The 20,450-nt window shown below is 38.1% G+C and overlaps 1 protein-coding gene across 3 annotated transcripts; it reads right to left on the bottom strand.

The window, feature by feature from the left end:
* Positions 1–2,293: 2,293 nt before the first annotated feature.
* On the bottom strand, positions 2,294–9,409 carry LOC117426179 (transmembrane and death domain protein 1-like). 3 transcript variants are annotated; one of them, XM_034043553.3, is made up of 7 exons: positions 9,038–9,409; positions 8,174–8,445; positions 7,692–7,821; positions 4,125–4,305; positions 3,744–3,863; positions 3,078–3,224; positions 2,294–2,900 (listed from the first exon to the last, which is right to left on the bottom strand). In XM_034043553.3, the coding sequence occupies exons 4-7, from the start codon at positions 4,279–4,281 to the stop codon at positions 2,491–2,493; spliced, it is 834 nt and encodes a 277-aa protein (XP_033899444.3). In that variant the 5' UTR covers positions 4,282–4,305; positions 7,692–7,821; positions 8,174–8,445; positions 9,038–9,409; the 3' UTR covers positions 2,294–2,490. The 3 variants fall into 3 exon arrangements, with proteins under 3 accessions (XP_033899444.3, XP_034763843.2, XP_058860341.1); XM_034907952.2 differs by lacking the exon at positions 8,174–8,445; XM_059004358.1 differs by lacking the exons at positions 3,744–3,863; positions 8,174–8,445.
* Between the last annotated feature and the right edge of the window lie 11,041 nt (positions 9,410–20,450).

The raw sequence follows: 20,450 nt of genomic DNA, 5'->3' as shown, positions 1-20,450 counted from the left end.
GATTTCAGTGATTGCCTCTAAAGGTTGTGCAACAAAATATTAGGTTAGCGGTCCCATCATTTTTGTCCATGCCATTTTCATTTGTTTTCTTATTTACAATATTATGTTGAATAAAAAATCAAAAGCAAAGTCTGATTTCTATTAAATATGGAATAAGCAATGGTGGATCCCAATTACTTTTGTCAGTTTCAAGTTATTTCAGAGAAAATTGTGCATTCTTCGTTTTTTGTGGAGGGGTACCAACAAATTTGAGCACGTCTGTGTATATATATATATATCTATCTATCTATATATATATATATATTCGTGATGTCATATGGATTGTTGCCATCACTCTAAAGCGTTACCACATTATTTTTATACTGACATTAATTCATCACTGTGTTTCACTTAAGCTAAGATATTCTGCTGCGGTGATAATAGCTGAGACAATCTGTGAGGTTTTAATGACTAAAATATGAAAGTAGCAATATAAATGTGTTAGACCTACTGAGCCAGTGTTTTGTATGTGTGAAATGTACCTTTACTATATAGTGTACAGCATATCCAATTAGTTTCCAGTGTTCTTGGCAGAGGAAGCCGTTTCTCTGGCACACTCGCCCCACTTGGCTTGCTAAGCTTTTCCTCAGCACTTTGACATGGATACCCATCGTTTTAACAGTGTTTCAGCAAGGGCCAGAATTAGCTCTCTCTAATTTCCATAGCACATCAGATGCAAACACCAGATCCGCTAAGAGAAGAGAATTGAAAGTGGCAACAGTTTTCAAAGCTACTGGTTCCAGAGTGAGGTGCAGGAGCAAGTGCATGGCAAAGCTGCCTGTACTGGCTGATGTAATCAGAATGATGTTGCTGCATGTTGCTTCCAGTAATGAGGATTTCAATTGGACTAAATGATTGTTTGTTTTGGCTCTACAGTTTTCTATGTCTTGGTTTCATAAAGAGACCTTGACAGTTATGAATAATGTTTTGTCCACACATGCCAAAAAAGTGAACCACTTTAAAACAGATCACTTTCTTTCCCCGTTAATGAATTAAAACTTTAGCAACTTCTTTACTTGCATAATACAATGAATCCTGACCCTGAAGCCTAAAATATTAACCAAAAAAAAATTACTCTAGCTACCAACCCAAATCCAGCCCTGTTGCTCTAACTCTTCCCCCACAGAAAACTCTGCTCCAACTCTATATTCAGGAATATTTGATGGGGACAGCTCATGTCAATGGGATCAGTAGTTTCCATTTTAAATATTTGTATAATTTCTAGGATACGAAGTTGTTGCACTTCTGCTAAAGATATAGCACCCCCCCCCCCCCCCCCCCCCCCCCCAAGTCAAGTTGACAGACGGCTGTCTCATATTGCAGACACACAGAGATAGCTAAAGAAATCCCCAAGTGTGTTCTCAGCTGGACTATAATTAGATGTCCTTTCAAAATACTGCTGCTGCTGCTGCTTGTGTGGTTCATTCTTTAAAATATGAACATTCATAACAAAATCAAATTAAAAAGGAATACCATCATTATTATTTAAATAAGAAACAAAGTAAAAAAAAAAAAAAGAAAACCCAGGTGATCTGCACCCTAGCCTGATCCTAACACAGCAGAAACAGTACTGACATCATGACATCAGTACTGCAAGTTTCATTTAAGCCTTCAGTTCCTCCTGACATCCTCCTATTGCTTTTATAATTAGCCACTGCTTTGCAATCTGCTGAATGTCTAAGTGCGAATGATGTTTCCTAATGAAGTTTCTTAATTTGCTCTGTTGAGAATATAAACCAGGACTGGGGGTCCTATGGGGAATCCAATTATGTACGCGTTGGCACTTTGTGGAAATTAAAACAAACTAAGGGATAATGTATGAGTCAGTCAAACGCTTGAAAAGAGTCGAAAGCTAATTTAGAGTGTCAGCTGATTGGCTTGATTTGGTTTCCAGTTTCAATCTCTTCTCTTGAGAGCTTGTTTTTATTTGTGACGGATACCATAGGCCAGAAGTAAGGACTTTGTCCCTCGTTAGTCATATCTTTCCTCACTTGCTGATTATTTGTGGTTATGCCTTAATAATCATCATGTATCCTCCACCCTTTATGTAACTGCAGGAAAGAGTGGTTGTCTCTTTAACTGGATGCGATAAGTTGACTACCAGTTTAATTAATTATCTGTTTATAGAATATTCCATGTGGTGCCAGATCGTTCCCTAGCAAAACTAGTTTTGAGCTAAAAGTAGCCTTGTCTGAATTCTGTGGACAATTACACTACTACATTTCTGAGTAATTCAAGTCATAATTCACCAGCACACTGGAGTAGCTTTTTAGTATAATTAAACTTGTATTTACATTAAATTCATGTGTAGTGCTGTTTCTAGGCTTCTTTCTAGGCTTACAGCACGTAACAAAAGGGAAACGTCAAAATTCGTATCGCCACTGTGTCTCTGCATAGCAGATAGATGAAAACAATCATCTCACCACAGTATTTACTAAGACGACTATTCATTCACAGAGTCACGTCAACACCAAACTTTCCAGTATTTGTTTTGCCGAGGTTGAAGGCAGGGAAGTAGTCTCGGAATCTCTTTGCAGGTTTCCTGCCCTTCGGGGGCTCTCTCTCGTGGTCTTCACTCTTGTCCTCATCAGAAGAGGATGGAAGCTCGGCTGGGTGATGCAGCCTCTGGGAACGACGGGGCTTCTTCCTGGAGGCTGAGCGCATTAACAGTTCCTCAAAGTCTTGTTCTGTGATCCTAATGGAGAAGAAGATAGCAATCCAGCCGATAAGAAACACCCCGGAAAAGCCATAGAAGATCCCGTAAATCAGGGGTTGAATCCCATCAAAGAGCTTCCTGGGGTACGGAGGCAGCTGCTGCCTCTCAATGATCAGCTCCAAGTCAGCCCAGTTCGTCTCCAGCACTGTGTAAAAGACACAGCAATCAGAGGTGTAGCATTTTTGTATTCCATGAAATATGAATGACTTATTTTTAATTACTCTGTGTGACGTAGATGATAGTGTAGAATTACATCTTTGGAACAGTTCTATATATCAACTCGGCCTGCCTGTCCGTTTGCTTGACAGCCTGTCTGTCTTACATTCTCTTTCCCTACGGAGCTTGTCTGCAGACTTGTGCGAGTCAGGTGCTATCATGGAAGACTGCATGGCTTCCACCCCCTTCTGGAAGTCCTCCACATACTTCTTCATCCCCAGGGACTTGTCTTGGTTGATGTTCTTCCCCATCTCTGATCACAAACACAACACAAAATACTAATAAAGATAATAATACAATTACAATAGCGAACTGTATTAAAGCACAGTAAAAGAGTAGTAAAAACATGTTAAAACACATGCATGGTAAATCTCAGCTGTCTGGTAAGTAAATTAATTAGCATGGGAACAGCATGGAAAACTGCTAAATTGCACTGGAAAGGAACCAAAGTAAACTTCGATGTATTTGAACTAGACTCCAGCTACGGTGACAAGTGGAAGCATTGTGTTCACGCTGTGGCGCTGTCTCTCTTTAAATAAGCAGCTGAGAAGATACCACTTCTTTCTTTTAGCCTTTAGAATTATAAAATGACGTCAAACGATTTCCAGAAAATAGAACTGTTTTACAAACCCAAAGGTTACAAACATTTCAGACACCTATCAAAGAGCTTCTGCTAAGATCATTAAAACTACTAACTGAATAACTACTATTGTTCAGATAACTATTTATTCATTGATTGCAGCACTTAGTTTTGAAAAGTGCCCTGTCTGACCTCTTGAGACATCCGACCTCCCGATCTTCCGCAATGCTCTGGCGAGTCTGTCGTAATACATGCTATTTCCAACAGAGGCCAGCCACTCCTTCATGATCCTCGTACACTCTGCAGGGGTAGCTGAAACACACACACACACACACGCACACACACACACATGCACGCACCCACGCACGCATGCACGCACGCACGCACGCACGCACGCACGCACGCACACACGCACACATGCACACACACGCACACACACACATGCACACACACGCACATGCACACGCACACGCACACACACACATACACACACACGCACATTTTAACTAAATAACCACAAATCAAAGATGGATCAGACATTGAAAGTAATTGCGAATTTAAGCGCATGCTTACTGATGGATCGCTTCTTCCGTTTCTCATTAATGTCGAGGTTGCTGTTTTGTTTGGACATCCTGTCTACTTCCCCCAGGATGTTCTCCTCTGGGTTGGTCAGGACCTGATGCAGCTCTTGGCACTCAGTGGGGGCGAGCAGATCAGAAATCCGGCCCATCTTGGAGCCCAATATCGTCAGCAACTGTGGAAACACACCGGATAGGAATGGTATGGTACAGTATGTGCCTTTCAAACACCGTACAACCAATTAGGAGCAACAGATCCTTTCAGCTTTTTTTTATTATTACTTTTTGGATTTAAAATAATAATAATAATAATAATAATAATAATAATAATAATAATAATAATAATAATAATAATAATAATAATAATAAATAAAGTAGTCCCCAAGGATTCTAATCGAATATAATTAAACAATAATCTGTTTACATGTTATTTATAACAGGTTATGGTATTTTATTAAAATGTTATATTTAGGAGAAACATTGATATATATATATATATATATTTGTTTGTTGTTATATAATTTCTTATAGCTTTATATGACGGCAATCTGCCTTGCTACACCTGGTTTCTTAATGTCATTAATCTCATTTTCTCACCTGTATCCTCCCCAAAACAGGGATCAAAGAATAGGAAAAGAACCAATCCCAATTGTATTTTTTCCATTTTGAAGTTGACATAAGACCGACAGTTGTTTGGTAAAAAAAAGTTGTTGCTTGAGTTGAATCTCTATTTAGAATTTAGAATGTTGAGTTTCAGGTGATCTAACAATGACAGGTGTCACACTTCCATTCGATGTTCTATAAACAGGGCAATGCTCACATGACAACAAACCTGGCACAGCTGTGCAACACATAGTTTGACACCAGTTTACGCTTTCTAGATGTGCTTAAAGTTGGCACATTGAAGTTGTTCATTTGATTTATAAAGTTATTTAAAGGTGATTCTTGTGTGATCTGAAGAGTGTGCAATTATCTGTTTAGTGAAACCAAGATACAGTATTTATCAGGTCAGAGGGAATGAATCAATGCAAAATACTGTGGAGCTTTATAGCATGTGCTGTTTACATATTACTGTGATGGGTGAACCCCCTCACATGTAAATCGTGTTTATTTGGGTTTTTGTGTAAGTATTTAGTGTTTTTGTGTAAGTACCTGTTTTTTGTTTGTACTGGCACTTATTTCTCATTCACTTCCATATTCTTCCATTCTTAAATGCACATATCTTTACATCATTTCAGTTTCAGTGTCATTTCCTTTAATGCCTGCTTTTGTTTTTGTTGCAGTAAAAAAAGGTATCTGGCAGGTGTGGTCACATGACCAGTTTAAACTAAAAGGACGATGGCTTAAATGCCTTTGTTTTTGTTCTGATGTAATTATTGTTTTAAAACTTTGTTGTAAAAACAAACAGTATGGTCTCTACAAAAGACTTTGTTTTAAAACCCCTAGTTTTCTGTCATGTGACTAGGAGGCTGTGTATAGAAGCAGGCAGGTCCTGCTCCCAGGGATGAGACGGCACATGCTATTGGACAGTGGAGCACACGGGTCACGGCAAACTGCTACTGTTATTGGTAGATTGATTGCTGTTTTTTAGTTTTCCTGTGATTTAAAGTGTGTTCTTTTATGCTCACCTGTGTTCAGAGGTGAAGCAGTGGGCCCGGTTCCTGTATAAACCTAATAAAGCCTATTTTGTTGCTGAAGAACTCTGCTTGGCCTGGTTCCAATCTCTCACAATTACACACACATATATATCTGTATCTATATCTATATCTATATATATATCTGTGTATGTCTCTGCAGAGTTACAAATAGATTACAGCAATGACATGTAATACATGTATACTTTTACTCGATGACACTCATAGAGACAAGGTTGGTCGCACACTCAAAAATCTCCTCTTCTTTCAGACTTGACCGCTAATGCTTATATGCAGATTCTTCTTACATTTTGTTTTTAAAAATCTTTTATTATTTATTCAAACAAAACATGAAACAAGCACAACGTGTTTCAACACAACGTGTGTCTTCTTCAGGTGTTGCAACGATTGTTAACTATTTTTCAACTCTGCAGAGACATCAAGATTATATATATATATATATAAAATTCAGTCACTGCATGCAGAATTGTACCATGTTAAATTTCCTATCTTTGCATCTATTTTATAATGCTTATGTGTATTTTTTTTTTTACATTTTAGCAGGGAAACTTCTCGATCTCCATAAAGTTCACACAAATTTTTTTAATATTTCAACATTTTTTAAATAAAAATGTAACTTTTTTTTTTTTAATTGTGACTGAAGGGGATATATTGTGATGTTGTTGATTGGACTGTGATGATGTAATGATAGATTGAAAATGTTAAAGATGGGAATAGGCAAGGGACTGTAATTAACAATAAGACAAGGGGTTGTAATTAACATTCAAACCAAAGAATAGTGATGTTGAAGACACATGAAAAAATGATACTAGGGCATACTGTATTATTATTTCACATAGGGGGTATTATAAAAACAGATGATAGATTACTGCTAGGGCGAGGATTTAATGGAACAAGGGTGGAATGTGTTTATTTACAGTAACACTGCTGACGTGAAATCCTCAGTTACAAAACTAACAAGATTATTAAATACAAATGCTCTGTTTCACAGTGAAAGAATGTTTCTCACTTCTCTGCATGGACCAGAAGGCGCTGACTCATGTCTTCTGTAATGCATAATCTGGTCTACCAAACCTTGATATGTTTAAATGAGAATCAAACGCAGCATCATTGCATTCATCTTTCAAAACGATTACACACCCTATAATAGTTTTGCCCTCTGTCAGTAATGCATAAGCAAAGGCCTTTGGCAGCACAGTTTTTGTATAACATACATTTTATGTGAAAGGCTGTCGTTCCATTATTTTTTAAATGAAGACTGAAATATCTTTCATATTATGATAATAGCAGTGTAATTGCTAGATAATATTTAGGAGGACCAAAAGAAAAACCTTAGGCTAAAGCCTACGCTTTTTGCTCATTTTTACATTCACACAGAAAACCATTAACAAATAAGATTTATTTTTTTTATTATCATTATTAATTTTTTTTTTTTTAGTTCTGCAGCTGTTTTTTCTTTACATGTTGTTGCTGAGCTTGTACTTTTAAAAAAATGAAATACAAGTTCATGTAAAAACCTGTACAGTAACTGGTTTAGGTCACATCTGATTGAATCAGCTTCTTCGTTGTTGGCTGGTCCTGTGAGTTGGCTGCTGTGGGTACTTTGAGGCTAAGCTGAAGTTTTAGCTCCATGTCTCTTGTACTTCACTCTACTGAAATCTGATTGATTATGACACAGACTCCGGTGGAATGAAGGACAGAATTCATGGAAAAAATCTGAGAACCACGATGAACTCCTCAGAAAGGGGCTGACTTGAAATGACTCAACGGGATATTTAATAAAAAAATAAATAAAAAAAAGCCTTCCAAAAATCTTCTGATTACACAGACTAGTATCCCAATATGCTTGAAGAAAGTTATAATTGGAGATAAATGGCTTAAGAATACGCTAGTTGCATTTTCTTTACCTTGTTATTATTTTAGTTTTAGCAGACGGCTCTGAATACAGTCCTCGCTAGTGTATTTTCACAAAGGCCATTGCAGTTGGTTGGTCATGCATATTCTTCATCCAGGTGTTTTTCAATTTTAAATTGGGCCCTGGAGACATGAAACACTCAATAAGTACTACGGTATTTAGTACATCATTAATAAAAACAATATAAACAGTTGTTCTATAGTAACTTTTCCAACCCTTTAGTGGATTCATTCTTGTTACTCAGAGCTCTGAAAGTCCAGCGATTCCATCTGATCTAAGCAATTCAAGTTAAATAAGTTACTAGTATCCCCTAATGGACATCCAATTAACTGAGCTCTTTATTCTTTAGGGGAGTGCTTTTGGAATCTGAGCCAAAAAAAAAATTAAGAAAATAAAACCCTCTCCGGTAGGTAGCCAACACCTATGTGATCCATCTGAACAGTACAAAGTGCTCTTTGACGTAGCTTTCCTTACACAGGCTAGCTGGGACATGCAGCTCCTGCAGTGGAATCTATAGCTGTGCCTGGCTGACATCTCCTTACAAGACCAGACCCGAATGTGCCGATCCCAGCATCACCTGCAGGTGTGTTTGAAATACCTCAGCGCTCAAACACGCAGGCGTGTTGCAACGGGCTGCAGACACTCAGTAAACATCATCTGAGATCTCCAGTGTCCACCCACTAACCCAGTGATTATTGCTAAAACCTGCAAGTTTGTAAAATCTTTTAAAAATGAATCTGAGAATGCTGTAGAAGTAAAAGGAAACAAAGTTTAGACCAGTAAGTTTGTCTGTCGACCTCTATGCATTCATATATGGTATATTTAATTTAAAAAAATGAAATACAATTTTTAGATTTTTATTTTTTTATTTTGTCCGTTCTGCTGCAGACTATCAATCCTTCTTAAATGAACGACACCTTTTGACTGCTCTGCTGATCTGAAACAGCTTTTTAATTTGAAGTTTCTAACACGTTTTAAAGAAGCAGCAGTTCAGGTTGAAGAAGAAATTTTCAGGGCTGCTTGTATAAATCCTTAAAATGTTGGATTATAATGCAAAAGCACTATAAAACTATTAAACTATTGTAATATCCAGCTTTTGAAAAAATGTACTGTGGTAGACCACAGTAATTTAGCAGTTTTCCAGTGGTTATACTATGAAGTTACAGTATTGCCAATAGTTTGCAAAACGTTTTTAACATAATGTTCTAACATAGTTGCCTGTCTACATTTAATTGCATTAAATGGCATTACTTTTGATTGTAATCTGCACATTTTGATAAGTAAGTGCTTAGTTCAGTTAGTACCCACCTTTTTAGTAGCAGTTTAATGCTCACTCACCTTCTCCTCTGTGCATGCAGACTGATCCAGATGATTTTATACTAGCTCGGAAAAGTTGTTTAAGAAGTAAAGAATCCAATTCAATTAGTATAATAAAAAAACCTGAAAAAATAAAGAAACCAGGTAAGAAAATCGTATTTAACAGTAAATAGTCACTGTATAAGTAATTCAAACTATTTCCCATATCATTTTCTATACAGCATAAGCAGACTTGCTAAATGGAAACAAATCTGATTACAGAAACTGGACTTGTTTTTCATATAACTATATATATAACATAGTAAAGCGTAGGGAAAGTGAAACAGATCATTCAAGAAAGCCAAAAGAATAAAGAATAAAGTGAGATTTGAGTAGATGCAAGAGGAAGAGAGAGCTGCCCTTTTTTGGGTTCTTTGTTGCATTGCAGTCTTTATCTACCTGTCTGCCCAGGTGCTTTCGTTTAAACTGCATAGATGGACCAATAGAACAAAAGAACCTGTGATGACCCCACCCCCTTCAGTCATAGGTATATGCCCCACCCTTCAGGGTGGATTACATGGCAGCCTCATTCTCAACATCCTAAATACAATCACCGAGCAATCTAAATTCATTTGGAATACCATTCCTCCCTTAGGATCTAATGTGAAAGTGCTGCTGAGCAGTTATTCTGTAATGATGAGACCTCTGCAAGGTTTATAATAATAAATACATTAAATAATAATCTACAGCTGAGAGGTTGAAGTCTTTGAGACATTCCTTTAGAGGAGGTCTAATCTCTGTGTATTTTACAGTGTGAATGTTTGTGTATTACACTGCTGTATATATAGTACAATGGATGAAGCATAGTAATACCAGTTAAAACATAGTAAAGGGTGGGCAAGCATGAAAGGATGTGCAAGGCATACTGTTCCTCTATCTCTTGACATTGCTACGCTTATCTCATCAGAGATTTGCGCAGAAGGCTCCACTTCCAACATTGCAGCCTGTTGCAGGGCCTTCGTTTTAAAAGCCCCAGAAAAGTCTAAAAAAGAAAACATATCCAAAGACTACTGGACGCCCTATCTCCCATTTGCTGTGTCTCATAAGGGTCACATGACTCTGGTACTGCCATGAAACCAGCAGCCAGGAAATCAGAGGACATGGTTGGGCAAGCGGCTTTCCTTAACGAAGTTCTTTCATAACTAGAAAATCTGATTCAGTGTCAGATTTACTGAATTACGTAATCCGCTTTGTGTCCTACAGAAACAACATCATGAATAAATGGGAATGCGGAATTGGGCTTACATAGGATTCAATAGACATGTGGTTTGGATCAATAGGGAAGTACCCTATGGTAGTTCTATTACAAGTGGCACAACTACATCAGTAAATAGTTCCTTTTTGGCTGGCTCTTGTAGGCAAAATTCCCATTTGAAAATGTTTTACCAAATACTGTGCTCTCCCTAACTGTTTTTCAATCCCATATCTTGCACAAATAAGCATCTAGCCACAGGCTTTACTGACAGTCATTAAGCTCTCTGTCAGTAACCTGACCAAAGTGTGTTGACTAATCTTGCACACTCAGAGTTCCTAATTGAGAAACTGACAGTGCTGTACCTGTGCTAGGCTCTGTCCAGCATTAGCAGTCCTAACCGTGGGCTGCTAGGTAAGAGAGCCAGCCCTGTTCAGAGCCAGGCCTGGGGGCAAGAGGGATTATTAATGCTAACACACCTCGTCAACATTTCACATTTCCTATTCAAGCCTGGAGAAGTTAGAAAAGGACATCCAGCTGCAATCTCATTTCCTTTGGCATAAAAAATTGCAAAATCTTCAGATGCTTTAAAACGGCTATTTATCATGCAGGATTGGTTGCACTGGGATATGTAGGCTAACAGAAAAATGTTGCTGACCGTTTTTTTTTTCTCTCTCTCTCTATTATCTGAATAATGTCAGTCTCTGTTTAACCCTTGCATGGGCAAACTTTATAATTCAACTCCAGGGTTTTTAGGACATTACCAAATACCATCTGGATAATATACCAATACCAGTGCAATGCCCTGAGGAAACCTCAGCAGAACCATTACCAGAGCGACGGCAAAAAAAAAACCCACTGACTATGATACATACAGTATATAGTGCTGAAACAGGGTTTTAGGTACAGTTTTACTGCTTCCAAAGCAATGCTCTTCAGAAAAAAATATGTATTGCTGTTACTGTTTTTAAAGAAAACTTCTATAAACCTTGACAAAAAACAAAAGTGTCAGTTTTGCTATTTTTCCATATTTATTTAACCACCTTCTTAGATATTTAAAACCACACTGGGCACTGCAACTTTACCAGCCTGCTATCTCCTAGAGAGTGTGGTTGGCCCTGCTGCATCAATAATATGCTTTGTGAGGTTTCTTGAGCAGCTGTCACAAGTGTAAATGAGAGCTTCTCTTCAATGCATTCTCAACTGGTTAAACAAAGGTATGGTATGAGTGATCTATACAAGACTTTAACCCATAACTCAGGAGCAGCCAGGAATAGTGGTGCACCATAGAACAATGGATTTCTGACATACTTCTCTCTGCAGCAATGCACGTCAATATCAGTCGAGACATGCTGGTTTAGGAATGCATGCCATTTTAGGAGCCTTGGCATTGTCTAAACAAAAGATTTACAAAGCTTATGCTTGAGGACTAACATCACATTTTCTGTGGGGGTCAGCATTAAGAATATCACAGAACATTGCATTGGTAGAAACTGAACACAAACCCTAGCTATTACTCTGATCTAAGTAATAGGAAAGAAGGAGGTTTGCATGCAGGGCAAAGAATTGGGATGGAGGCACAAAATGAATAGTCTTCCAAGTCTTTAACGTTTCTGTTCATTTCAGTGACTATACATTATATGCAGAGTGGGGCACGTTACTGAAAAAAAGTAACTTATTACTCACTACTCGTGTCTTCAGAGAAAATATTATAATGTCCTTACTTATTACTTAATAAAAAAAGTAGCGTGTGAAATCACTCGTTACATATTACTCGCTGTATTTCTTTCTCTTGTCTCATCCTGCAAAACAGTTGTTGGGACTATTGTTTACTTTTTAAATACTGTATCAACTGGTAATGAATTTATTAACTGTGCTAAACAGGTTTGTACAATGATTGTAGTATAAATACATGTCATTTTTGGCATATAAACAATGTAGTGTATATTTTCTGAATTTCAATAATTTTGCATTATGAAAAGAATATCATACAAACATTAGACTTCAATAAAACCATGAACAGCAGACAATAACAACAACAAAAAAGTCTATAAAAAAACGAACTGTATGGTGATAAAGCAGTACACGTACAAATGATGGAGTGATGCAATACACGTGACCACCACTGTGTAAGCAAGCAAACAAACGCATAAAAGTGGTACGTACAGTCAAGTAAGCCTCTCGATCTCGTCCTATTAAACTTCAAAATGTCCTGTGTTTGTGAAGTGTATTATTGTTTTTTGTCCTTAGTGCCTAGCCTTATTCAAATACAAAGCTCAGAAAGACTTTTTTTTTTTTTTTAAAGAGATTGAGGCGTTTCGGGCTTTGAAGCTGGTGCTTTTGCAATAGTTCCCATATCCAATATAATGTGTTTCATACAGGTTTACTTCTTCTGTTAAAGCCCCCTTCTGATATTATTTTCTTAACATGTTTTCTAATTATTGTGTGCCCAAGAACAGAAATCTTGCATGTGTATTTCCGTAGATAACCCCTATGATATAACATTAAAATACATCAGCCCAAGAAAAGATATAATCACAAATGGAAATAAAGAGAGTTTGGATTCACCGTTGTTGCGAGCGATTTTCTGTGAGCCGCACCCTGCTCCTTGCACTGAGAGGAATGTTAAGCCTCACTTCCCTTGCCTGTCTTAACTTGTCTGTCCAGGAATGCTCCTCGCTGCTCACTCACATACTCTTCAGAAACAGGCCTTCATAATGCTTTCTTATGTCCAAGTAAATCAACAATGAAGGGTGCCATCATTTTCCAGAATGTTTCATTCTTATTTGCCTGCAGATTCATGCAGCGCGTTTTAGCATATAGATTGTGTCTGTTTCACAGGGAGGATGAAACAGTAAACAGGCTATTTTTAGGCATAGTATTCTGAATGTTAAAATGTATTGATTCAATCTTTACCCTCTTTATTTTCATTAATAGTCCATATCAAGTAATTGTGTGATATGGGTTATTAGTGTTGTGTTCTTCTACAAGGGAGGGCACATGATAATCAGAAAATAATTTAGGTTTAGGATTAGGAATAATCCACTCATAATAGTAACCATTATACAAACCTTCCTTATTACTGCACCAATCTAAAAATACTCTACAGGACAATAATGCAAGCTGGCTTCAATGACAGACTCACACTTGTATGGAATAATCAAAGTTAAAAGTCAACACACCCATTGTAACAACACTGTAATTATTCAGAGTTCAAATCACCTACATTGCTTTTGAAGTCTAATTTGGAGCATTTGAGTCCACCTGGTGTTCGTATTCTCATTTATCTGACTCGGATCAAGACCTGGAGCAATTCTTCTGAGTTTGAGAACAGTGCGACTGCAGAGGTCAATGAATCAAAAAAGCTTTCCTGAATCAGCATTGGAAACCTGCAGTAGGTTATGCGGCCTGGAACCTTACCCTCTGCGGAATCCTTCAATGTGACAGGCGGTCCTGTCCAGGCAGAGAGAGAATGGAGACGATGGCGGGACAGAGAGGGAATGGACAATCTGTTAATGGATTAGTGGGGTCAGTGCTTTCAGAATGCCAATGAGCTTCTAAATGAAGGGTTGCTTTGAGCTAAGAAGCGTTTTTGTAATTCTGCAGTAAAAGGAATTTAGTGGTATTATTTCAGTATTATTCTGGTCACACCCAGAACTCTGTAGAAACCTGCATTTTACGTTTTTCTGTTAGGCAGAGTGTAATTAAATGACTTTATAATAACAGTTGGTGGGACATAGAATCTGGTCTGTTTCTATCCCATCATCTCCATTATCTTCAAAAACAATTTTATGAGTTTCAACCTTTGAGTTTCCCAGTGTGCCTGTTCCTGAGTTAGGAACATACTTTAAAAAAAATAAATGCAGTCAAGTTGGCAAACACTTTGGCTAATTTTTTTTTATCAGTGTGAACATGACCAAACAGGAGGTTAACAACCCATGGAGAGAACAATGTTGTCTATTTGCTCTCTCTTGATTTGGTGCTGTTTTATGAATATCTACTGTACTATAACTGTAATGTGAAATCAATCCTTCTTGAATTAGTCTCAACTGGGCACAACCCTTCACAGACTCAGAGGAGTAAATATATAAATAATCAATTGGGGTCAAGAAATTGAGGAAGCTAGCTGACTAGACCACTAGCAATCTTAACAAAGTGTATTTCTTTCCCCTGCTTTCCTTGGATACGTCTTAACTTGTTTTCTGAAGAGCTCGTTTTTTATTCGGTTGTCGTCAGAGTGTCTGCTGCAGGCTCCGGCTAAGCAGCACAGCCAAGCTGTTCTGGGAATTTGCACTGCTTCTCTCTGGACGTGATCACACATGCATCTCCTGCCTGTTTTATTTCCTTCAGATTCATTTTGCAGAAAATGCTAACCTACAGCAGGGAGTCAAAACTGGGTTTTCCCTTTAAAAGCGGCTACATTATTGTATAGTCCTGTATAGGATTGCGTAATGACTGATTGCTTCTTACAGTGATTAATTGTATAGTAATCATGTATTATATTCCTTTTTTATACAGATTCTTGAGAATTTGTTTCTTTTTCAGAACAGGTATATTCTGTGCTATGTTAGGAATAAGAACATTTTCTATTAAATGACTTTTGGATGTAAAAAGATGCTTCCTGTCCTTGTGCTAAGCCATGCTCTTTACACACACGCTCACGCACACACACATGTTTGTATTTCTGTATTTGTGGGGACTTCTCATTGACTCTCACTAATATTTAGATTTATTATTTCTAACTCCAGTCAGACAAAACTCAACACAGGGTGAAAGTCAGCAACAAACTAAACATTTTGGCACTTTTTTCTTTCTTTAAGGCATATTTAGTTCTTAAAAAGGTGTTTTAAAAAGTGGGGACGCTGTTTTTTCAGGAGTTAATATCTTAGTGGGGACGTTTTCTCAAATTTTGTCCAAATTTTGTTTAAACCCCTCAGGAATGTGGATGTAATAGGAAAACAAAAAAAAGAAGAAAGAAAAAAGAAAAATGTCCAGGAACGGTTTTGGATCTAAAACATGCAGCGACAAGCATGTGCGTACGAACAGATTCTGCATGAGCTAACAATGCAATACACGACTCCACCCTTTTCATCCTCTCGAACTTCCACTGATATTATAACCCTTAGAAGACGGTCACACAGTAGTCACTAGTGGAATAAACGGTTCACAATAAACTCTACAGAATTAAAGCTGTGCACACAAACACTTAGTTTCAGTGTGCTGTATGCCTTGTGATGACCTGCAATTGGAATACAATTGTCTTAAATATCAGTTGCAATGGCATTAATGCCATCATTATAGTAAATTCACATTTTGGAGAAAAAAATCTGTTTGCTTCTTGAGCTATTACAAAGGTTCAGTGTGTCACTTAGTGCCTCTTAAAAGCAGTAGCAGAAAAAATGCCTATTTGCCTTACAGGCTGAAGTAGATTTAGAAAGCCTTTCCAACGCATGGGTGGGGAGGGGGCAATGGAAAGGTCTCAAGCAGACACTTTAACACACATTATAACTACGTTTAGTCTACATTTCAGGCACTCAAGTTAAGTTGCAGAAGCAGACCCTGCTAGTACCCAGCTCGCATGAAGCCACATGCCTGGCTGAGCGTGTGTGCTGGAATTTCAATGAATCTCAACCTTCTGGTTGCTGCCGCTGTTTATTGTCTTTATGTTTGGTGTTATTCGGGAAACACACACACACAAAGAATGCCTGGATCTGCCTCGGCTTGCTAGATCACAAAGGAATGAACTCACCAACGCCTTTATCTGTGAGAACCACGGGAACCCTACATGAAGCCAGGCATTAAGTTGAACTCAATCACAGTGATCTCCAGGAGTGTTCGATACAGAGTGTACATCTTACTCCCAAATCACACGTATAATTTATTGAGCAAAATGATGCATGTACCGCACTCCTCTGAATGCTCACAGATTGTTGACAGCAAGAGTTAAGTTGTGTATAAAGGAGTCGATTGCTACCACCCTGCTGTTGAACAACTTTCCATCACTGTCTATTGGAGGACACTGTTGATTAGTGGTTGTCTGCAGAATTGTCACCTGACTTAAATCCATGTGACATTTTTCCACTCACAAAAAAAAACAAAACCAAAACTAAGTTGAGATCTAAATCAGTTTGCAAAAATAGCCGAATGCAGGTAGCGTGTTAGCTGTTGGGAAATGTTTTGAGAATTATTAAGTTCATATCATAGGCATGCATGCAGCCATATAATGTGGGAAAGCATTTCGTACAAATGAACAGTCTATCCTGTCATGAATTTGAGTTTAGAAATGTTCTGTTGTTTTACTATGGGGAGCCTTTACCAGGTAGTATTCTACGTATAGCAAGCTGTACTGTAATGGCCACAGATCAGTATATGGGAATGTTGTAAATGTATATATCTAACATCATAACGACAGTCTGTAATAATGTTTCCCACACCCTTCTATTGTCCTGGCTGCCTGCCCCCGTCTCCTCACAACAGCAGATATAGAAGGTGAATGATGTAATAGTCCAGGTGTTCAAGGCAGGGTTACAGGTAACTGCAGAGAAATGCCTAGCCCCAGGACAGCTTTGCAGAGCAATAAAATACAACAGTCTCCCACCATCTGCCATTTAATGATCGCTCTGTGAGATAAATCACGAGCAGGGGGGTGGAGGGCTGTGGGGTGTGGTGATGTAGCAGGGCTGGGCCTGCAGCTACAGATCTGAGATTGCAATGAAGGAGAGAGAAGGACTGATTATTACAACTTGTTGTGGCTACTTTCTCTCTGTCTCTCTGTCTCTATCTGTATGTTCCCTCCCCTGTACAGACATTGTGTGTGTTATTACTGCTTGACTGTGTTATGTAAAAATGTATATCCCTCTAGTTACTGGGTAGCAGTGTTGTTACATTTGCACTTTACAAAGTAAATGATTCCCATTAATGTGAACCTTGTTTAACTGTTTGAAATCTCGCTACCTATTTATAGCTGAATGGAATGATTGTCTTAAACAATGTGTTGCTATTTTAGGATTTTTTTTACAATAAACAAACTTATTTTTTAAATGTGTTTGGGTGATTTTCTTGGCGACCTTGTTCCTGCCATTTTTAATCGGTTTTCTGAATAAAAGAATCTAAAGGTATCCTATAATTTGTTCCGTGCCTTCTCGCACTGAACTGGCGTAGTCGCTCTGCATTCTGATATTTTGGAATTGAAGGCATGTGTGCTGTCTGTTTCTGTATGCTCCTGTACCGGAGGGAGGTGTTACAAGTGTTTGCAGTTTTGTGACTAGGAACCAAAGTAACTCTTCTGAGCAACACAGTAATAGAGTCACAGTAACAGGAAAGTCTGCTGTGTTTTTTTGGTGTTTTATTTTTACATGCTTTATGCCTCAACGCCTACAGGTTTGAACAATGCTTCCCTATGCAGGGCCTAGATCTGCTCATCATGCTTTTACTACACAGTACAGTATACTACAATACTCTTTTACCAGGCATTCATTTGGTTCAGGTAATTTCTTCTTGAAAAACAACATTGTCTGGATTTTTTCTATCAGACAGGCAATAACAATGTTTTAAGTATTGTTTTTAATATGCTGTGTGTTTGCTACCCATGCTTTATACAGCGCAATACAATGACTAATTGCAAGGATTAAAAACCCAATAACCACAAATCTTTTGAAATAAACAAGCTGCTGTCCTTAACTACGGCTCTTCTTGGATATGCAGTTTTAAAGATGAAGGTATTTTAGTTACCTGTTTTAGATTCTATTTTATTGCAGCAATATATTAACACTACGCAAATCAATGAAGGTAGAATTGAAACACAATCAATTTATGGACGTGCGGTTGAAGTGTGGTAATTCCAGCAATAATAAAGATATATATATATATATATATATATAAATAAACAGGTTGTGCCTTACAGGGTATTTTCTTCCGAATATTGGTTTTGTTGAGATGGTGGATTGAGATTGCATAACGGCCTCAGGTTTTATTGTCTTGATTATTTTTTATTTTTTTTTGGCTATGCAGATTGTATCTGTATGTATGTATCTATGTCAACATGGTACAGGAGTTTCTCCCTGATTTAACCACAAAGATTCATTCACACCAGACACAGACTAATCACACCCTAAAGTCACTTTTTTCTCACATCACAGGCTTTAAAATGGAACAATATCAGTCATTCTTAAAAAGACTTATCACATGATTGGTTGCGTATGTTTATTTCATGTAATGTTTATATTTTATATTCTATGAGAATCTTAGGAGCTGCTGATGGAGCTGTAAAAAAAAAAAAAAAAGAAAGATGATCAGTGCTCACACACCCCGTTTACACTAGCTACTTTTAAACCTGCTTTGAGACCGCTTATGTCTTTTTTCTTGTAGTATAAACGCAGCCACCCAGGTCCAGCCGTCCTAAAAGCGGCTTTGGTCTGTTTTTTGTTGTACTGTGAACGCAGCGGCTCACGGTTGCCATGTACACTCGTGGGCAAAGCCTCCACTGTCAGCGGCAAACAGGCACAGACAACAGGAAGGTGTGACAGTTACTTGGATGACAGAACCAAATAATATTTTTGGCTGAGAGAGACAGATGCTCAGAGGATTCCAAAATACAGACAGACTTTTATATTTGTGCTATAATGTAACAAGACATTTAAAGGTGTGGGATTATGTGGGACAAACGTTAAACAAGCCTAGTTGCCAGAAAACTTAATTGTCAGAAATATTATATAGTGATGTGATGTGAATTTATGTATAAGCATTAGCTTCTGGTTCAAAAGCACTTTACTTTTAAACAAAGCACTGTATTCGACCCCTAGAAGGAAGTCTTTTGATTTATGAAAGGCTTTATTTATTTCATTGTATCATCGATTTGGTAGTACTGTAATGAAAATAAACAGTCATCAGACATGCACGACAGTTCAGGGGCTAAGCATGCGCCAAAAGGGCCGAAGCCAGTTCAGGTCTGTGCCCAAGTGTAAACGGAGTGGCTCAAATGATAAGAATCTTTTAATCTGATCCAACCTGCCAGCTCAGGTCTGAGTTGTAAGTGTAAACACACTGTCAGACAATCCTGCTTAACCTTTGCGGATCATGTGATCTCATGGCTAGATAATGACCCGGGCCATGGCATATCAAAGGGGGATGCAAATCTGTGGTAACATGCCCTCAATGCAAAACGTACAGAGAGAGTACTCTGGCCTACCTGGAGTGTTAACAGGGGTCTGCAGTTTAAAATCAAAGTTTTAGACTCCAGAAGATTTCGTAGTTCTTGAAAAACAGGCAATTAATGACTTAAGGAGCTCACACATACAGTGGATTTATAGCTGTGATGTGTCTAATGTGACCAGTCTTGTTAGCTTCCTTTTTTAATGTCCTGTAAAGTCAGTTATGTGCTGCTTCCACTTTGAGTCTGACTTCAACGGAATCAATCATTCTGTGACAGGCTGTGCTGTGCTGTAAATGGGACCCTTGGTGACATTTGTTTATTGAAAGTGCCTTGTATTAAGCAGGAGAACAGGAATGCCAATGAACATGCATGGCGTAGAGATTCCACTCATCATCTAATCCAATATAATGGCAACACTGAACACACTCCAGAGACACTGAACACACTCCAGAGACACTGAACTACTTGCATTCATGTGTTGACTTTGCAGTGCATTCCTGCGATGTCTTGTTCATAAGCTCTGTGACAGTCAAGTGCTCATTCTCTGGCAAAGATGCATCTCACTCAGGGCTTGGTGGCTTTTCAAGGAGCACTGTGGTGTCAGACCGATATGCTAAAAGGCATAAGGAGGTTAGTTTGGGGAAATTTGCCCAACAGCAAGTGAAGACATATAGTCTGGGTTTGATTCTAATTATGTTAGTTCACAATTCAATACAAAACTAGTTGAGTAAATCTGCAATGTTCTATGATACCAAATTACTGCACATATAAAAGGTTTTGTACTGTACCATAGTTATAGAACTGAGCTCTAATGGCATTGCCATGTGTACGTGCTTGACTTGACTCCCTAAGTAAGCTGTATTGGTATATTAGTAAAGTAGTTTAGACCGATGAAGGTTGTGTCCTTTTGTAAAGTTGGTGTTTGAGAGCACGACTCTACAATGTCCTACACACAGGTTTTGTTACGTATCATCAAGATTGATCAGGCAGCCTTTTCCATGCTGGGGAAAGAGTTCATATTTTATTTTGTGTAAAACCTACCGACTGAGACA

This window comes from Acipenser ruthenus, chromosome 29 (genome assembly GCF_902713425.1).
Source record: "Acipenser ruthenus chromosome 29, fAciRut3.2 maternal haplotype, whole genome shotgun sequence".
Taxonomy (NCBI): domain Eukaryota; kingdom Metazoa; phylum Chordata; class Actinopteri; order Acipenseriformes; family Acipenseridae; genus Acipenser; species Acipenser ruthenus.
This window is presented reverse-complemented; position numbering and strand designations above follow the sequence as displayed.